Here is a 17,957-nt window from a genome sequence, read left to right on the forward strand (position 1 = left end):
AAAAGTTTAGGGCAATATAGAAGATGTTGTAAACACTCATTTTAAATACAAATCTTAGGCAGTTTGACTTATTTAAAATATCTCCCATTTGGGTTCTAACTTTTAAAAATGAAAGCTCTATAGTGCTTTCATTGGTTTTCTTTTTTTTTTTTTTTTTGCCGTGAGTTCAATGATTGGTTTGTTGCAGTGATGTGCTCTCCAGAGGTAATGGCCATGGGGAACGGTTAATCTGATACCTTAGGCATATCTCTAAGACCTTATGAATCCCAAATAGCATACTTCTTTGAGAATAAGATACGTTTTTTTATTTTATTTTATTTTATTTTATTTTATTTTATTTTATTTTATTTTATTTTATTTTTTATTGAGTGCATTTTTGAGATCCTCGTCTAAGTGGTATGCTATCTTGAGATACTAATATTTTATTTTCAGTGCAGTTTTATAAAGATGTAGTGTTATTTTTCTCTTTCATTAAAAAGTTTCAAGCAATGCTTCTGGAACCACACATTCGTATGGAGGGTAAGCATGTGGGGGAGGTTTAATTATAAATTTTATTTAAGTGCAATAAAGTTAATGACATGTTTAATGATGCACATACGTATTACTGTAAGTTAATTGGTTCTAAATTATAGTTATTAATTATAGTCATTTATATGATTTTGGTTATTGAAGTCGAAGTATAACATCTTTCTATCTTTCTTCTTCTATTATTTTGATGTTCTCTTCAGTTTAGATATTATCTTGGGTGTGTGCACATGGAGGTACCGCACAGCCCGAGACCAGGCCTGGATCCAGCTTACCAAGCCTAGGAGACCTCCTGGCCACCTCTTCCCTCCTGGTCCTGGCTCCCCGTTCTCCCCCCTATACCAGTACACTCCGTTCTTCCCTTGTGTGTGTTCCCATGTTTTCCTTCCTTCCTTTCCTTCCCTGATCCCCAACTCCAGGCTTCTTCACCAACATCACCTTACTGATTCTTACCCTTTGGCTGCTTGGTGAAGTGACAATGCCTAACTGTCCTAGGAAGTGGTGATATGAGGTCACCATCTTGAGGGAATGGAGTTTGGAAAATTCAGATTTGGATAGTGGTAAGCAAGGAAGGAGGACATGGTCAGTGGGGGTTCTAAATCTGTGACATACGGAGCTCTGTCGCTGAGTGAGGAGAAGGCTTAGGGTTAGAGAAGCAGAGGGAAGAGAATGAAGGAAGGAGGGATTTTGGATCTTGTTTTGAGAAAGGAAGGGAAAAGCCAGAAGTTAAGACTGGTCAGTTTGAAAGCTGTCTTCTCTACCCTGTAGGTCCTTGAAGCAGGTGTCCAGCCTATGAGAATTGGTGGCATAGAATATGATGATGAGGAGGATGATAACCATGGACATTTTCTGTGCGTTGTGTGGTACATGCTGTGCTGGTGTTTAATCTGCTCAACAGCTCCGTGAGGCAGGTGGAATTATAGTCCCTATTTTCAAGGAGAGATAGCTGAAGTTGAGAGAGGCCCATTAACTCATGTCACACAATTAAATAGATGGTAGAACATGACTCTGAACTCATGTTTGCCTAACTTCAAAGCCTCTGCTCAGTACTGTGTTCTTACTTGCTACATGGACGTAGGCAAGTCATTTAATCCCTTTGAAGCACTCTTTTCCCATCTGTAAAAAATCTGATAGTGTGAAAGAACAATAAACGCTTCCCAAAGTCCCTGACTTACTGTGGTGTTCCATAAGTAGTCCTAATTACTTTTTCTGGGTCATTTCTTTCTTAGGGCAGGAAAAGACTACGTGAGAGGAACTCCCCCTCTAAAATGACTGAAGAAAAGTTACCTTTGGGTATTTTCTAGTCAAAGTAAAATGGAGGAAGCCTGTGATGTCTTTTTTTTTTTTTTTTTACATGTTCTACCACACACACACACACACACACACACACACACAGAGAGAGAGAGAGAGAGAGAGAGAGAGAAAGTCCACCCATCTGCATTAGTAAACAGAAGCTCAGAGGTAGTTCCAACATGTGCAGCCATGTATGCTTGCAATTTAAGTGAGACCACAAAGCAATGTTTTTAAAGAAGCATACAGTTATAGTTAAGTTTATGGAAAATTGGACAGCAGTACTGAAAAATGCATTTAAAGATCAAAGAGAAGCATTTGCTTGTGATTAGCTTGATTTATACTGAACTTGACCTAGGAGCCTCCCACAGCTGCTTCTTCCTACACATTGTGCATTTATGAAATATATACACACACACTTGTGGTTGTCATATAATATGTACAAGATTTACTGATGACAGAAAGTTATTATTGCTTCAAACAAATGCAAGCTATTTAGACTTGCAAAAACAAAGGAAAAATGAACTATGCAAAAAATGAGTGACCTTGTAGTTTTTCCTTAGTTGCTCACAATTCATAATATGCTACATCCTACACAATTAATGGGGGGAAAAAGAAAACAAAACATTTATCTTTTTGATGAGTGGATGGCTTGAAAAAGTGATTCTGGGGATAAGTTAAGCTCATAAGAGTATTCAGTGAGATGCCATCTTTAACAAGTGTTAAGTATGTTTCTATATATTGGGCCTTTCCCACTATACATACAGCATTTCTTCAGGAACTTCATGCTCTTTAGTTTAAATAGTGTGAGTAGAAAGCCTTAGTCTTGAATAATAAAATGGTTGGAGATTTAGAAAAGATGTTAATGTCAAAAGCCCAAGACAGTATTACTAAGCTCAAAAAACTGTAGACAAAAGGAGTTTGTCAGTTTAAATAATGTGAAAGATTGTACTGATGGCAATGGGTATTTGTTTCCATTCCTGATAATTGATTAAGAAAGGGTTGAGATTAAATACAGTTTACTCTTACTTTAGGATTAGATTTGTACCTTTGTGCAGATAGCTCACAGGTAGGTAAACTTTTAAAACTGGAAGAGACCTTAGGAAGGCCTTTGAGATCATCTAGTGCGTGCCCACACTGCTCAGATTAGTAATCTGAGGTCAAGAGAATGGTAATCACAGCTAACGTTCATTGAGCTATAATCTCACATAATCATTATAACAACCCTGTAAATAACTCCCACAGAAAGTGGTGGCATTGCTGGCTTTAGAAACTGTTTTCTTTTAAATGTCTTTCACAATTTAAACCATTTAGTTCTGTACATTAGAGCAGGACAATGAGTTTGCTTTAATTAAATGATTTTTTAAATATTTAAATTAATAAAAAGAAATACTAATTATTAAAAGATGGTCCACACCTATTATTTAGTGTACAGTCATGCGCTGCTTAACGATTGGGATCGGTTTTGAGAAATGCACTGTTAGGCGATTTTGTCACTGGGAGAACATCATCAAATGCACTTACAACAACCTAGATGATACAGCCAAATACATACCTAGGCTGTGTGGCATATCCCATTGCTCCTAGGCGACAAGCCTCTACAGCATGTCACTGTACAAAACAGCACAAGATTAAATCAAGCACAAGAGAAAGTGATGCAATCGAGATGCGGTAAAGACGAGATGTGTAAGGCTGCTACTGATGTAACGTGGTATACTGTTTTACAGGAATTTTTTTAATAAGTAGAAAGACTACACTGTAAAATAACAATTAAAAGTATAGTATTATAAATACATAAAGCAGTAATATGGTCGTTTATTAATCATTATGAAGTATTATGTACTGTGCATAATTGTGTGTGCTATACTTTTGTAAGGCTGGCAGTGCCCTTGGTTTGTTCATACCAGCATCACCACAAACACGTGAGTGATGAATGCATTGGGAGGTGATTTTATGATGGCTATGACATCACTAGGCAATAAGAATTTTCAGCTCCATTATAATCTTCTGGGACCACCCTCCTATATGCAGTCCTTGGTTGACCAAAATGTCGTTATATGGTGCATGACTGTAGTAAAGCCATATCATTTAATGTACTTATTGTTAATTTTAAAGACTTTTTCCTAACTTCCAATTACAATTACTTTTATTTTTTAATAAATATATCTGCTGATACAGTATTTAAAAATATATGTGATAAAATTCTATCTGAATTATTTTCTTTTGATCCTGTGATCCTGTAATCCAATTCACTTAATTTACATTGAATTTTGGAACTACTTTGTCAATCATACAATATCTATATATATAATAGAAGGTGTGTATATGTGTACATTATAATGTAGTTATGTTGATAAATTTTATATGAGTTAAATTTTGATCTTGTTACTCTGGAAATTTTATTTTTTTAACGTGAACATTTCATTAATTTTTCTTACCTTCGAATACTTGGGTAGCTGAGAGGGGTTGTTTTGTTTGTTTCTATTAGAGCAAAGATGAAAACAAAATCACTATGTACTATGTATAAGATAGAGAATGTTTGAAAGGTTTGAAAGTTTTTTTACACGTTGTGTCTGTTAGATTTTACATATCCTTGCTCAACTAGATGTTTTTTCTTATTAATTTAAAGAACTGTGTCAATTACTTGATTGCTACATATCGGAGAATGAAGTAAATTTCAAATTATATAAAATTTTAGTGTTTCCTAGTGTCACAATTTAAAACAAACCATAGATTTTACTAGCGTTAAATAATACATTTGTGACATCCACTCATTCAGCATATGTTTCGTGATGGTCTGTGGTGTTCAGGCATACTTTTCGCATTAGTGGGGAGGAAACACAAACATGGGCTCTGCCTCCATGGATCTAGTACTATTTTCTTGATTTTCGATCCAAATACTTGTTCTGTGTACTTGGATGGTCTGCCTTGGTCATTATTTTTAAGGAAAGATTTTGACATCTGATGCTAATCAAAACCTAATATACAATATCCATTGTATTTATTGCTTTGCTTCCAAACTATGAATTCCAGCACTCAGTTCTTGTTTGGTTGGCTGAGGGATATATATTTTTTAATCAAAAAGTAATTTTAATAAAATGTTCTCCAAAATATTTAGTGTTTTTTATGAGTTGTAAAATATACATATATAAAAGTTAATCACTTTAACCATTTTTAAGTGTACAATTCAGTTGCATTAAGTACATTTACAGTGTTGTGCAGTTATCACCACTATTTATTTCCAGAATTTTTTATCATCACAACTATAAACTGTTTAAAATCTTTGGTTTTAAGTACGAAAGGAATACTGGTTATTTTCTTTCCTTTTTGGGCCTAGTCTCACCTAACTTCCAACAACCCAATATTCAGTGTGATCTACTTGTACTTATTAAATTCAGAGCTTGTGATTTGAATTTGAATGGTTTCTTTTGATATGTGCTTGTTCCTAGATATCTATTAAAATTGTATCATCTTTCATTTTACTGTAATTTTATATTTGTTTGCTTCTTTTGAAGCAATAAAACATATATAGACGTGAAGTTTGAAGGAGATCAAACTGACTAATGTAAACACATAGAAAATTTTACAGAGAAGGGAATAAAGATTGGGGATTAAAGACAGTGGTACAGAAAACAGTCTAGCAGCTGCAGACGAACTAGTTTCCTTCCCTTCCTGCTAAGTGCCTGGAACAGGAAACACATCTAATAGAAAAGATATTTGGGCCTGTGATCTGAAAGTATTCATCCCCCCGAACACTGGATATGAATTGGACTAAACAGGAAGGATTGTTCGATAGATCCTCCATCTGTATTACTTTTTGTGCTCAAACAAGAATACAGCTGTTTAAAGAGTTTTAAAAATTATTCCTAAAAGAGTATTAAATACTCTATTCAGATTGTATTCCGTTCCTTCTGCTAAAATGTAGTTTCCTTGGCTACTTCTCTTCCTCATTCGTAACAGTCACACTACTGTTGCACAATAAAGAAATGGAGAAATTATCAGGGAACCTTTCTCAGAAAGTTGTTTTAGTTTTATAGAGCAAATAAGAATTTAAGAAAATAAACATAAATGTCATTTGAATTTTGACTTTACCAGTTAAACGAGATGCTTTTTACTACTTTGTCCAATAATATATTCATATACTTTTGATATAAGCAAAAGTTTAATTTTCGTCTGTGTTTATTATTCTTTATTTTTTAACAAGTGACACACCTAATGAAATCTGTTTGTTGCAGCTAAAAGACGGCGGCAAAGCATCCCAGGCAAATGTCAGAATAGGCGATGTGGTTCTCAGCATTGATGGGATCAGTGCCCATGGAATGACTCATCTTGAAGCCCAGAACAAGATTAAGGGTTGTACAGGCTCTTTGAATATGACTCTGCAAAGGTAAATTGCTTTGTTTTTGGCTCTGAGAGAGAAAACAACACTGAAGAATGTTTCTGTGTGTCTGATTTATGGTGTTAACTTTTAAAAAGCAGTTTCTACCACCCTTATTTCAGAGAGATAAATAAAAAATATAATGGCTACTAAATTGGGTAATCAGGCAGTATAAGAATTGGTGAAAGCTTTGGATTATTTCTCCACAAAAAGGCATGTATTTACATACTCATAAAAACTGTGTCTACAGCCTCAGTGAGCTGAAGAGTTCCTGAAATTTCTCAGTGGAGCACAGGCTAAGAATTCTTATGATACGGTAAAACTCTGCCTTAATATTCTGGGCAATATGTTAGAGGGTATTCTTTTAAGGTATGATTTGGCTTTTCTTAGTATGTCCTTTCCCTTTTTTTTGCTGGGTAGAAGAGTAATTTTTTAATATACTCATATGAAGTCCAGGGTTTCTGAACTTACTGTTTTTTAAATGTTCCCCAGCCTCATTTATAAAATATGTAATCATCTCTTTGATGATAATATATCAGGCATTTTGAACATCCCAACATTTGATGTACACTGTAATCACCTGATTGCTTGTTAAAAATACTGATGGGAATCAGAATATTGGGAAGTAAGAACTGAGAATTATATTTTAATAACTTCCCTGTGATTATAATGAATTATTAATATTAAGTTAGAACCACCGCAGTATCTTGGGCTGAGGTGAAGGGAAGAGAAAAAAGGGATGACGAGAGGGCGATTGAGTGATAGCTCTGAACCTTTAGGTTTATAAGGAAGGTAGCTGCCCTTCCTTATACACCAGGTGGGTTCACCAGGTGGGTTTTAAACAAGTCTAGTTTTTAATGATTACAGAAGTGTTCTCTATTCTATAAGGTTTGGAAAACACCATTTCCCCCCAAATCGTCTTGTAGTCTTTCATAAATTGTTGTGTATATTGTAAATCGTTAGGAGAGAAACAACATATGTGGTACCTTCCAAACATATTTGGCTATGGGACCTTTTTTTCCTGGAGTGTCTCCTGGGACTATTTACAGATATGTAGAGAATAAATTAGATGTACTTGTGTGGAGGAGCATCGATTTGGCCTTAGAACTGAAGAGTAAAATTTTTATGAATTTATACATTTACTTTGATACATCATGACTTTCTAACCAGTTCCCCCTTTTTTTCACTTGGGAGAAATTCCTTTCAGTGGGATCGTTGCGTGTATTTAAATTTTGATAACTATTAGCGATACATTTTAATGCACATGAAAGTAATCAGTGAGAAAAATAACCTTGCTAAAAAGTTCTATTTTGATAGTATTCTTTCTGCCTACAAATAAAAATGAGTACTTTCATTTATTACTCATCTTTCTTTGTTGGCATTTTTACTAAGTATGATTTTTTGAAAGAGAACTAAAAAGTCAAGAAGCTTAACGTGTGTGAGATATCAACAAAACAAATATAGATGCTAATGAGCTTTCTCAAATTCTAACGTTGAAAATTTATGTAGCACATCAGCTCATTTCCTGGGCTGTGCATCATTTCTTTCATACCAGCCTACTCGTTTTCACATTGTGCTCCCTATTTTATGACCCAGGACCCAGTATCTTATTTTCCATTGAAAACACTGCTGGGTCCCCTAAGAATAGATGAAAAAAGAAGTTACCCTGTTTGGATGCATTTCTATTTTGAGTAATCTGCTACTGCCTCTAACAAAGATTCTTTAAAGCTACTTAAATACAAAATCTAACAAACCAACTTGTTGTGAACATTTGGAGATACTACGTAATCTTGTCTTCATCTTTCTGAACACTCATATTCAGGAACCCAAAATATGAGAGAGAACTTGAGAGTCCTATTATTATTAATTGTAATTCTTCTCAAGTTTTTGAACGCTTCTTGTGTAAGGTAATGTCAGCCGACAGGAGATTCGCATTTAAGAAAATTGATGATACAATGCTGACAATGCTACTGAAGAACTTTCTGCCTTTTAAGGAAAAAATGAAACTTTGCAGAGTTATCTTCAATTCTTCCTTATACTAAGGCAGTTCTCTGCTTAAGTTCTCTTTCTTTCACATATCAAAGCAAATATTTTTTCTTCCACTTATTTCTGAATTTGAACAATAGCATCCTTCATTGGCTTCCAGTCACCTTACCCTCTTTATTCCACCTATCTCCTACCAGATTGCTCTGAATTCTCCTTCCAATATGAGTTTCCTGCAACAGTACTTTCTCTGTGTAACTCTTTTCTTCATAGGCATGTAGTTTTCTTCATGAATATGTAGTAGTTTCCTTTACAGACTTGTCTGAGTTTAATTTCCCTAGAAGCAGAACCTGAAATGGGATTCATGAGTAAGTGATTTAAAAAGGGAGTTCTTTTGAATGTTAAAGAGAATAAGTGAAGCACGGTTGGGAAGAAGAAGAAATGGAGATGAGCAAGGATGTGGTTTCAGGGGTTGTGTAGCCTCACCTAGATCCAGGACGGAACGTAGGAACAAAACTGTACCATAGCTTCTGTCCTGCATTGAAGTAAGGGAGCTGGGCTTTTGTCCCTGTCCCTTCCCTGCATTTATTCGTGATTGGCCACCAGCTGTCCTGGAAGTGTGTATGTGTGTGTGTGTATGTGTGTATGCACGCACAGGAGGGCTAGGAGGTAGCTTCTGTTGCTGTCACAGTGTTGCCGGTGTGAACCATTGCGGAATGGCTTGGGGATGGGTGTACCCAATCGGGAGAAGCGTCCCAGGGGACTCCGGCTGGGTACAGCAGCATGTGCTGTGCGATTCCATCCAGACGAGTCTGCTCGGAGGATGGAGTTCCTGTGACTTAGGCCCACTCACATTGTCCTCCCGTGATCATCACTACTCGAAAGTGAATACCATCTTTCCGTCTAAGATAGGTTTCTAACCATCCCTCACATACCTTCATGTCCCCTCATGAAATTCTCTGCATCTAGAAAGCCTACCCACCTCTGCCCCTCCAATAAATGCCTCCACACACACAAACTCCATATCGAAATCATCATCTGCATACAGTCTTTTCTTACTATTGCAACTTACTCATGTTTTTTGGCTTCTGAACTCCTATGACAAATTTATACCATTCCATTCAGCATTTAAATATACACTAGGAATAACAAGGCCGATTCCATTAGTTATATCCAAATAAACCTAATTAGTTAATGGTCATACCTAATACTGCCTATATAATTCACTAACAACTCCATGTATATTAGTTCTATTTCTTCAACCAGACTCCTTGAAAGCAAAGACTTAGGTTTTTATGCACTACTTGTATAGTTTTGAGTTTTTAGTGTCTTAATAAATATTTGTTGGGTGCCCGCATTATTTCTCAAACTTGGAACCATTTATTCCACAAATATTTTTTGAGCTCTTGCTATGTGTCAGGCATTGTTATAGATGCTGGGAACATAGCAGTGAACAAAACAAATCAAATCCCTGCCCTCATAATGCTGACTTTTAGTGAGCAGAGGCATACAGGAAGTAAGAACAAAAGTATATCACATGGCAATCAGTGTTACAAACCAAAATAAAGCATGGAAGGGGGATAGAGAATGCAGGGGTAGGGAACTGCAATTGCAAATCGAGTGGTCAGGAAAGCCTCAATGAGGAGATCGTTGTCTATCTGGGTCACGAGTGTCCCAGGCAGAGGGAAGAGCTGGTGCAGGAGGCCAGTGCGCCTGGACAGAGTGAGTGAAGGCAGGCCGGGGAGAAGTGAGGTCAGAGAGGGAGCAGGAAATGGGTCCAAGTGGGACAGAACTTGTAGGGCTTTGTGGGCCACTCACTGTAACGTTTGTAATCAAATTTCAGTTTTCCTGAGCCTGTAAAAAATTGTGAGAAAGACTTGGAGAGTTACAGCTGCTTGGCTGTAACTATAGTAGGGTTTGAGAGAGAAAAGTGACTTTACCACTGGAACAAGGGGCTCGAAGAAGGGGCAGACCAAGCCTCTCGCCAGTCTGGATAGTGGCAGCTCTGCCTTTTCCTGTAGAAACATTAGATGATTACCACTTCTGCCAACTTTCTGCTCACCTCCACCCAAAATTCCTTAGGGGGAGAATATAAGAGAGAAGACCCATTATTAAGGAAAAAAAAATTTGTTTTTCGAAATGAATGTTACCAGCAATTTTGTTTGTTCATGTATGTGTATATATACATATATGTGTGTGTGTGTGTGTGTGTGTGTGTATATATATATATATATATATATATATATTTCATTGATCTCTTTTTTAGGCCCAACCTCAATATCCTAAAATAGGATTTAGATAAGAAAAAGTAAACTAAAGATACTTGCTTGATTAAGGTTATTTTGTAACTGAACTAGTATACATGGAGTTGTTAATTTTTTTTCTATCTAGTTTAACTTGGGGATATGTAATAAAGCAAACATCTCTCTCTCAGATATCCTAAAATAACAATACTTTACTCACTATACTCTGGATTTCTAATGAATATAGAGGTGTGGAAAATTTTATTTTGATTTTTCTTTTATCCTTGACAAGGATGTGAAAAAAATGTTTTTTCTGCAACTGGAAATGATTGTAAGTACTGCAATTGGACAATGAAAAATTCTGTTTGAAATTATTTTTCTGCTTGGGGAAATTAGGCATATAGCAGTGTGCTTATTTTTAAATACCAAAAGCATTTGCCTTTGCTTTTGATCCAAGTCAAAGTGGATCATTTTATAAATTATGTTATTTCAGCTAGGTAAAGAAGAAAATTATTTTTTAAAGCTTTGATGTCTAATAACTATATTAACTATATTAGAGTTGGATTCTATGAATAAGACTTAACTATTTTATTTTATTTTATTTTCAGTAATTTTCTGCATAGCATAGATAAACTTGCTACTAACTTACTGTATGAATTAGGGCAAGTCGCAAAACTTCTTGACTATTAAGTGAGGTCATGGGTGATTTCTATCTTCCCTTTAATTCAGGTTCTTGTTCTGGTGTTTTAGCTGTAAAATGATAAGTTCCCTAGAGCTTGGTATTAGATCAAACTAACTTCAGTTTGCTTACTTTGGCTGAGAGAATCAGGAAACTGGACTCTTTTCATTGGACTTATCTTAAACAGTGCCAGGTTAGCAAAGTGACTTGTGCTACTCTGCTGACTTTAAGGTGAAAGGTAGGTCACGTGAATATTCAAACAGCATTTAATCATTAAAAAATACTTTATGTATTTGTCCTTGTTTTACATTTTTAAACTAATTCTCTTGGATTAATCCTCAAGAGAGTATGTGTGTGTGTATATACCGGGGTGCCCCAAAATATATACACATGACATGTATTCATCTTTTGTTATTGGTATATATAGAGTATTACAATTCTAATAGTTTTTAACTTTCTTAAAATATGTATACATTTTTTTGGCACCCTCTGTATATATATGTATATATAGCTGTATATTCCTATATATAGCTGTATATATTCCCTTGTGCTTTACATTATTAGTAATGGCATGTTTGTGTTTTGTTTTGTTTTTGTTCCTTAGACTTCATTTAGTGTATAACTTGTTATGATTGGAAATGAAAGATCTAGTAGGATTGAGGTTTGAAAAATACTGAATACTCTCTTTCTGCCTCCCCATTCTTTCTTATCCTTCAAAAAACAAAAACATTGTCAGAGGTCCAGTAACTGCTACTACTACTAAATGACAGATTGAAATAATTTAATAGGTACATTGAGTTAGAAGAAAAAAGAAAGAGTAGCTGTAATATAGACCGAAGCTATTAGCCATCTTTTGTTTCATTTTAACAGATTGCTTAACATCCTATTACCTTTAGCTTTATGGGTTCAACTCTGCTCTCTTACTAATAGCATCAAGGCCAGACTTCAGAAAGTATTATTTTTTTAATCAAAGTTTTTAGTTCTCTATCTGTGATATTTCAATTTATGTGAATTAAAAGATATTTAGTTCAGTTATCTTTTCTTTTAATTGGAGTTGCATAATATCCCATTTCAGGTTACTTTTCCCCCTTTGTATTTCACATGCTTTTCTAATGTCTGCTCTACAATTTAGGTTTTATTATTTTTTGTTTGCTTTTTTTTTTTTTAAATCTTGGTTTTAGTTTTGAGTTTTAATTCTTAGGTTGGAGAATGACTGTTTTCAAAAGGACTCTCACCCCCTCATCATTAAAATTAGAAGTGCTGCTTAGGATAGGGGAAGAGGATAAGCAGGCATTGACATCTCTTGTGCAAGCCTTTTCACATGTATCATTTAATCCTTATATCAGCTCTTTGAGGAAGGAGTTAACATGCCCATTTTGCAGATGAGTACTTTAGGGCTTCGAGAATTTATGTTACTTGCCTAATAGTTCAAAGCCTGTGCCCTCCCCACTTCTCTGCTGCAGTAAGGGACTTGTAACTATAGTCTCTTAATAAAATTTGGTAAGATAGGACAGGGACACAATAGGGATAACTCTCTGACTCTTGTACGTGTAAGCAACAGCATCTCTGTCCAAAAGATACTTTTCATTTTCAGTCTTACCTGTCAGCATTCTGTAATATTATACCTAAATTATTTTCTATGTGCTTCATAGACCCTATATATTAGAAGGAAAGTAAAGGGGAAAAAAAGAGGCTAAATAGCTCTTGGTCCACTAGATACAAGCATTCATTTGGATACTGACTTGTTCTTTATGGTTGCCTGTCCTTTATTGGAATGTTATCTTTTATTTTTCCCTCCCAATTTATAAGCCTGTTGACTATATTGGATAATTTACTTCTATATTAAATTTTAAAGAGCTAATTTTTCAGTAAGCTTCCATCTGTGCATTCCATGAGTAATTAAGGATTCAGGAATTTAAAAAAATATGTTTTTCGGACTTTTGGCTCAATATGACACTCGCCGGAAAAGACACTGTCGTCAATCAACAGACATAGAAGAGAAATATTTATCTGATATCTCTTTTTCTTCAGTTCAGTTTGGATAAAGATTATTGAAAATAAACTTGAAGGTTCAAGTTAGTTCATCTTTTTTGATAGTCTGTAGCAACTTGACAACAGCAGATTTGGTAAATACAGGTTCCTCAGGGTATATTTTGCATTTTGAAATTCTTCTCTTTGAACTTGACATCTTGAAAATGTGTGGTTATTTTTAACATAAAAATCTTACTTCTCTGAAGGAAAAATTGTTTCAATGTATAATCCTTTTGAAAAACAATCCTAGGAAATAATACATTTAAAGACCTATTTAATTTTAAAGCTTTATTGTACAATTTTTGTATGTGCAAAATTTTTAAACAAGGCCATGGAATGGAGAGGTAAAGAAGGGGAATGGTAATAACACTGGCTTTGATACTGGGCAGACTTGATGCAAACCTGGATTCAACCACTTCCAGCTTAGGCAAGTTACGTAACTGCATTTCAGTTAGCCATTTGTAAATGGGACTAGCAATAACTGCCTTGTAGGGCTATTCTAAAGATAAAATGAAATAGCACATACAATAAAGATGTTTTCTCTCCTTTCTGCCTACCTCTCTCCTCAATTGATAAGTGAGTGTTTATATAGTAGTCATTGTAAAGTCTCTTTTAGGAGATCATATTTATTTAGTTTCTTAGCAACAAAATGGGTATGACTGGAGGGAAATTGAAAGAAAATGAGAGGGCAGTCTGGTAGGTAGTCATCTGAGAAAGTCAGAAAGATGATGATGCAAGTGTTAGAAGAAAGGAACGTTGAGTCAAGGGAGTGATTTTGATCATGCAATTCTAATGAAAGCTTTTTAGAAGAGTGGATGCAAACGTTACGCTTACTGCCAGTTAACTACTGTTTTGGTTCAAAATTATTGTCTTGACCAATAATTTATGGCAGCAATGAGAAACCAGTACACACCTAGTTTTGTTTGTTCTGCGATTCCTTTTGTTCTACTAAGGGGAACAATGCAGATGTAATTCTCTTTTATTGTGGGTTAAGTCGGCAATACAAACTACAAAAACAACAAAACAATGAGTATTTTTTTCTCTCACGCTCCTATTCAAATTCATGTGTATTTCCTTTAATTTCCTGAGTAACATTAAAATCAAGTTAAATTATTAACTTTTGGACTATATTTTAAATGGTACTTTTAGAAATAATTTTCTCTTAATCTTTCATTGGTACTGCCATTGATTAAGTTTTAGTTGGAAATCTCATAATAATGTTCCAGATTTTTAAAATTTGGATTTTTCCTCCAGATTTACCTTACGACTAACAGCCATAAGGGTAGTATATATAAAGACAGTGATTTATGATTTCTGCCGTTCAAGGATTTTGTATCTATTCATTGGGATTAGAAGAGACAGAAAATGCTACAGGAGCTTAAAAGAGGGCAGTATCCCATTCAAATGGAAAGGCTTCCTGGAGGTGATGAAATCTGGGCTCTGCTTTGAAGGATGAGGACGATATCTCAGCTGGAAGAACATGCTCGGAGGTGGTGTGGGGATGGCCAATCCCCAGGCATGTGTTGGGATGAGCATGCTGACCAATTGGAAATAGAGATAAGAATAAAAGGAAAGTTAGGTAAGAGTAGTGATTTGCAGGGTTGGGTCTTAGACACTGAGGTATTAAAAGTTTTGATCAGGAAAGTGACGTTTTTCAGGATATTTAGTGAGACTGCTTGGAAGCAGGTGGAGAGACATCAGATCCCAGGAGACTGGTCAGGCAAGTATTGCAGTCACTTGGCTACGTGAAGTCTTGAAATGGAAGACAGAGAAGAGATGAGAAAAATTAGAACTTGTGAATAGTAATTCTAAAGCCACATTGATGGTGTAGAGAAGAGGGAAGAGCCAGAGCTCGCTCAGGTTTTAGCCTGCTGGACCCAGGCTCTGTCTCCTTTCACCTTCCTGCCCCTGCTCCTCTACTCACTGGATGGAGTCTGGCTTCTGCTCCTGGCTTGCCACTGACACTGCTTCACACTTGGATGTCTCACAGATTCTTCAAACTCAGTGTGGTCAAAACTGAGCTCGACAGCTTGTCTCACCAATGTGCTTTTCCTGCTGCATTTATCTCGGTGAATGGCCGCAGCCACCCCATCATCAGGATCAGAAAGACTCCTTTCTGGCCTGAACCTCCCATGTTCATCTCTAACCACCTGCTGTGTAGTGTTTGTATATATCTCAAAACAGACTGAGGAGAGCAGAGTAATGAGCAAGGCCTCAGGTAGGTGGGGTGAGGGGCACAGCTCCTAGTCCTCGTGGTGCCTGTACCTTAAACAGAGTGTTTGAGATTCGCTTGATTAGCATGAACTAATCGGTCACTTGCTGTGTTGATCACTGGGGAGAGGAAGGACGTCCTCACCTGGGCCCTCAAGGAGCTCAGTGTGGGCTATGGGTTTCTAACCTGAAATAGGACTTTTTTTTTTTTGACAAATATTTCTGAGTTAACTCTTCCCCCACCACATTAATCATTGCATTTTTATTAACTGCAGATTTTATACATATTGTATTGCAGTTTTAAATGAAGAGGAAGTTTTTTTTACATTTATGTGCAGGAGTCTACATTTTTTTAAAAATCTCAATATATACATACATGATTTAAGCCGACGGTGAACAGTGCTTGGTACACAGATGAATTCGTGGATCACTTGTGAAAACTTAAAACTTGTGCCAGTTACCTCCAGCTGCTTCAAGTGTGGTTCACAGACTGGGAACCACTGGCCCCAAACATTTGAAGCCGTCTGAAAGTAAACAGGGAAGCATCCACAGGAAAGGCGAGACAAAGGAGCGACAGCCTGAGGGTGTGGAGAGAAATGGAGACAGACAGACAGACAGCAGGACAGCTGAAGGGGTAGAGTAACATGAGAGGAGTCTCCTGGTCATGGCTACTATTTAATAGCATATTAAAAGGACCATGATTCCACAACATTGAATTCTACCAAATTAACCTTCAGTCTCTTCTAAGAAAGAAAAGCGCTGAATTTCAGAGATTTAAAATGAGAAGCTTCCAGTATGTCATTGTATAAAAAGGAATCGTTGAGTAAGATGTAATGTGCACACGGATTAGGTGGCAAGAAGATCACGCCCAACTCTTGAAAGGCAGAAGTAACGTTCTGTTAGGTTGGTGCAAATGTAATTGCAGTTTAAAAGGTTAAAAATAATTGCAAAAACCGCTATTACTTTTGCACCAACTTAATAATTATTCCATTTTCCAGTGCCTACCCCTGTGGCTGGCACATAGAGGATACTCAATAAATATTTATTGCCTTGAGTTGTAGAGAATTAAAAAAAATTTTCTGCTACTTTTGCCTGATAAGTTTAGAAATAATTCACAAGCAGTTGTTAATGAGCTACAGTGACAGAGTGGTCATTCTTGTGTATGTAATGGCAGCAGTCTCCTTGGAGTTCCAAGTAAACAGTTTTGTCCATGGCATTGAGAGCTTTTGAAAGGATTGAAATTCAAGTCATCCCCAACTGTTTCCAGTGGCTGTTGTTGCTATTAAAGTTTCAGAGACTGAAATAGCTTAGGCTTTATAGGAGTTTAAAAGTAAACGGGAGTGATGGCCTGTGTAAAACACACATGTGGCAGAGTGTTTATACTGTCAAACTTTGCACCTTACTTTTTCTTTAATACATTTTAAAGCCTGCATTGTCACAGCAAACTAGCTTTATAAATAGGTTTCTAAATGCTACTAGTCCCAATAATTTCTTTTACCAACCATGAACAGTCTTTCTCTGAAATTTAAATACATGCGAAAAATAGTCGTTCATTTTTCTGTTCTTTTGTGTGTATGAGTTTTAATTTCTTGGGTAGTACAGCAGGAGTTCATTTCTGTATTGCAACAGAAATCCACAGATGATAATCCTAAAGTCCGTGACTTCTCCTACAATGAGTCTGCCTTTATCTTGACTGTTTTGGCTGAAGTTTATAGCACTGTTTTCCTGTGTCATTCATCCTGTTATAATGAATATGAGGGACTTTCCAGATTCTTTTGTTTTACTGGAATTATGTTATATAGACTGTGCTTTGGAATAATGGACTATTTTATTAGTCCAGAATGTTGTTATTATCCTGAGACTATGTTTGGTTAACAAATAATTCTTAAAACTAAGACAAGTATTTTTTTGTATTTGAAAGACAAGCTAGTTAACTGCTTCTTTCAAAGTAACATTTTAATCTCATTGATACCCTGAACTAAAGAACAGTATTTCTTTTCCAGATTTCATAAATTCTATAATGTTCATGAAGGTTTCATTTTCTAATGAGAAGCCTATTTACTCTAGTGAGGCAAAGAATTATCTGCCAGGGATTGAAGTGAATCATCCCTTTAGTGAAGCTTTGCTGTGACGTTTTTGATTTTTGCATTGAATCTTTGCTGTTGCTATATAATATTTGCAATTGAAAGTATTTTATTAATGTACAGGAATTTATTTCAACAGGCTTATATTTGTTATAATGATATTTGTGTTTCCAAGAACTTTAGATAAATAGTTTTTCTTTTATCCGATGGAAAAAGTGTTAGAGTTGCTAGGGAAGCAGTTTTTGTTTTGTTTCTTAGTGCACAGTAGTAATTTAGTAAGTAAAGCATGTAAAGAAAAAGAAGTTAGCATTTTAAATTCTTACTATAACAAGTTACTCAATTAGGAACTTTATATACTTTAGTCATTTAAACTTCATAGCAAGTATTGTGGCAAGTGTTATCACCCCACTTTATAGAGAGGTTAAGTAAGTACTTCAGAGTCACCCAACTTGTAAGAAAGCCAGAATTCAAGCTCGGGTCTGTTTCCCTCCTAATATAATGGTTTTCCTACAGTATCACATTGTCTCTTTAAA

The 17,957-nt window shown here is 35.8% G+C and overlaps 1 protein-coding gene across 18 annotated transcripts in view; it reads left to right on the top strand.

Moving 5' to 3' along the window:
* PDLIM5 (PDZ and LIM domain 5) overlaps window positions 1–17,957 on the top strand; it is a 189,157-nt gene that overhangs the window by 54,799 nt on the left and 116,401 nt on the right. For all 18 annotated transcript variants that reach the window (XM_074323330.2, XM_074323337.2, XM_074323354.2 and 15 more), the window contains exon 3: window positions 6,051–6,202. In XM_074323330.2, the coding sequence (XP_074179431.2) occupies window positions 6,051–6,202 (152 nt within the window). The remainder of the gene's footprint in view (window positions 1–6,050; window positions 6,203–17,957) is intronic.

The sequence above is a fragment of the Rhinolophus sinicus genome, chromosome 1 (assembly GCF_057876585.1).
Source record: "Rhinolophus sinicus isolate RSI-liver-muscle chromosome 1, RSI-T2T, whole genome shotgun sequence".
Lineage (NCBI taxonomy): Eukaryota > Metazoa > Chordata > Mammalia > Chiroptera > Rhinolophidae > Rhinolophus > Rhinolophus sinicus.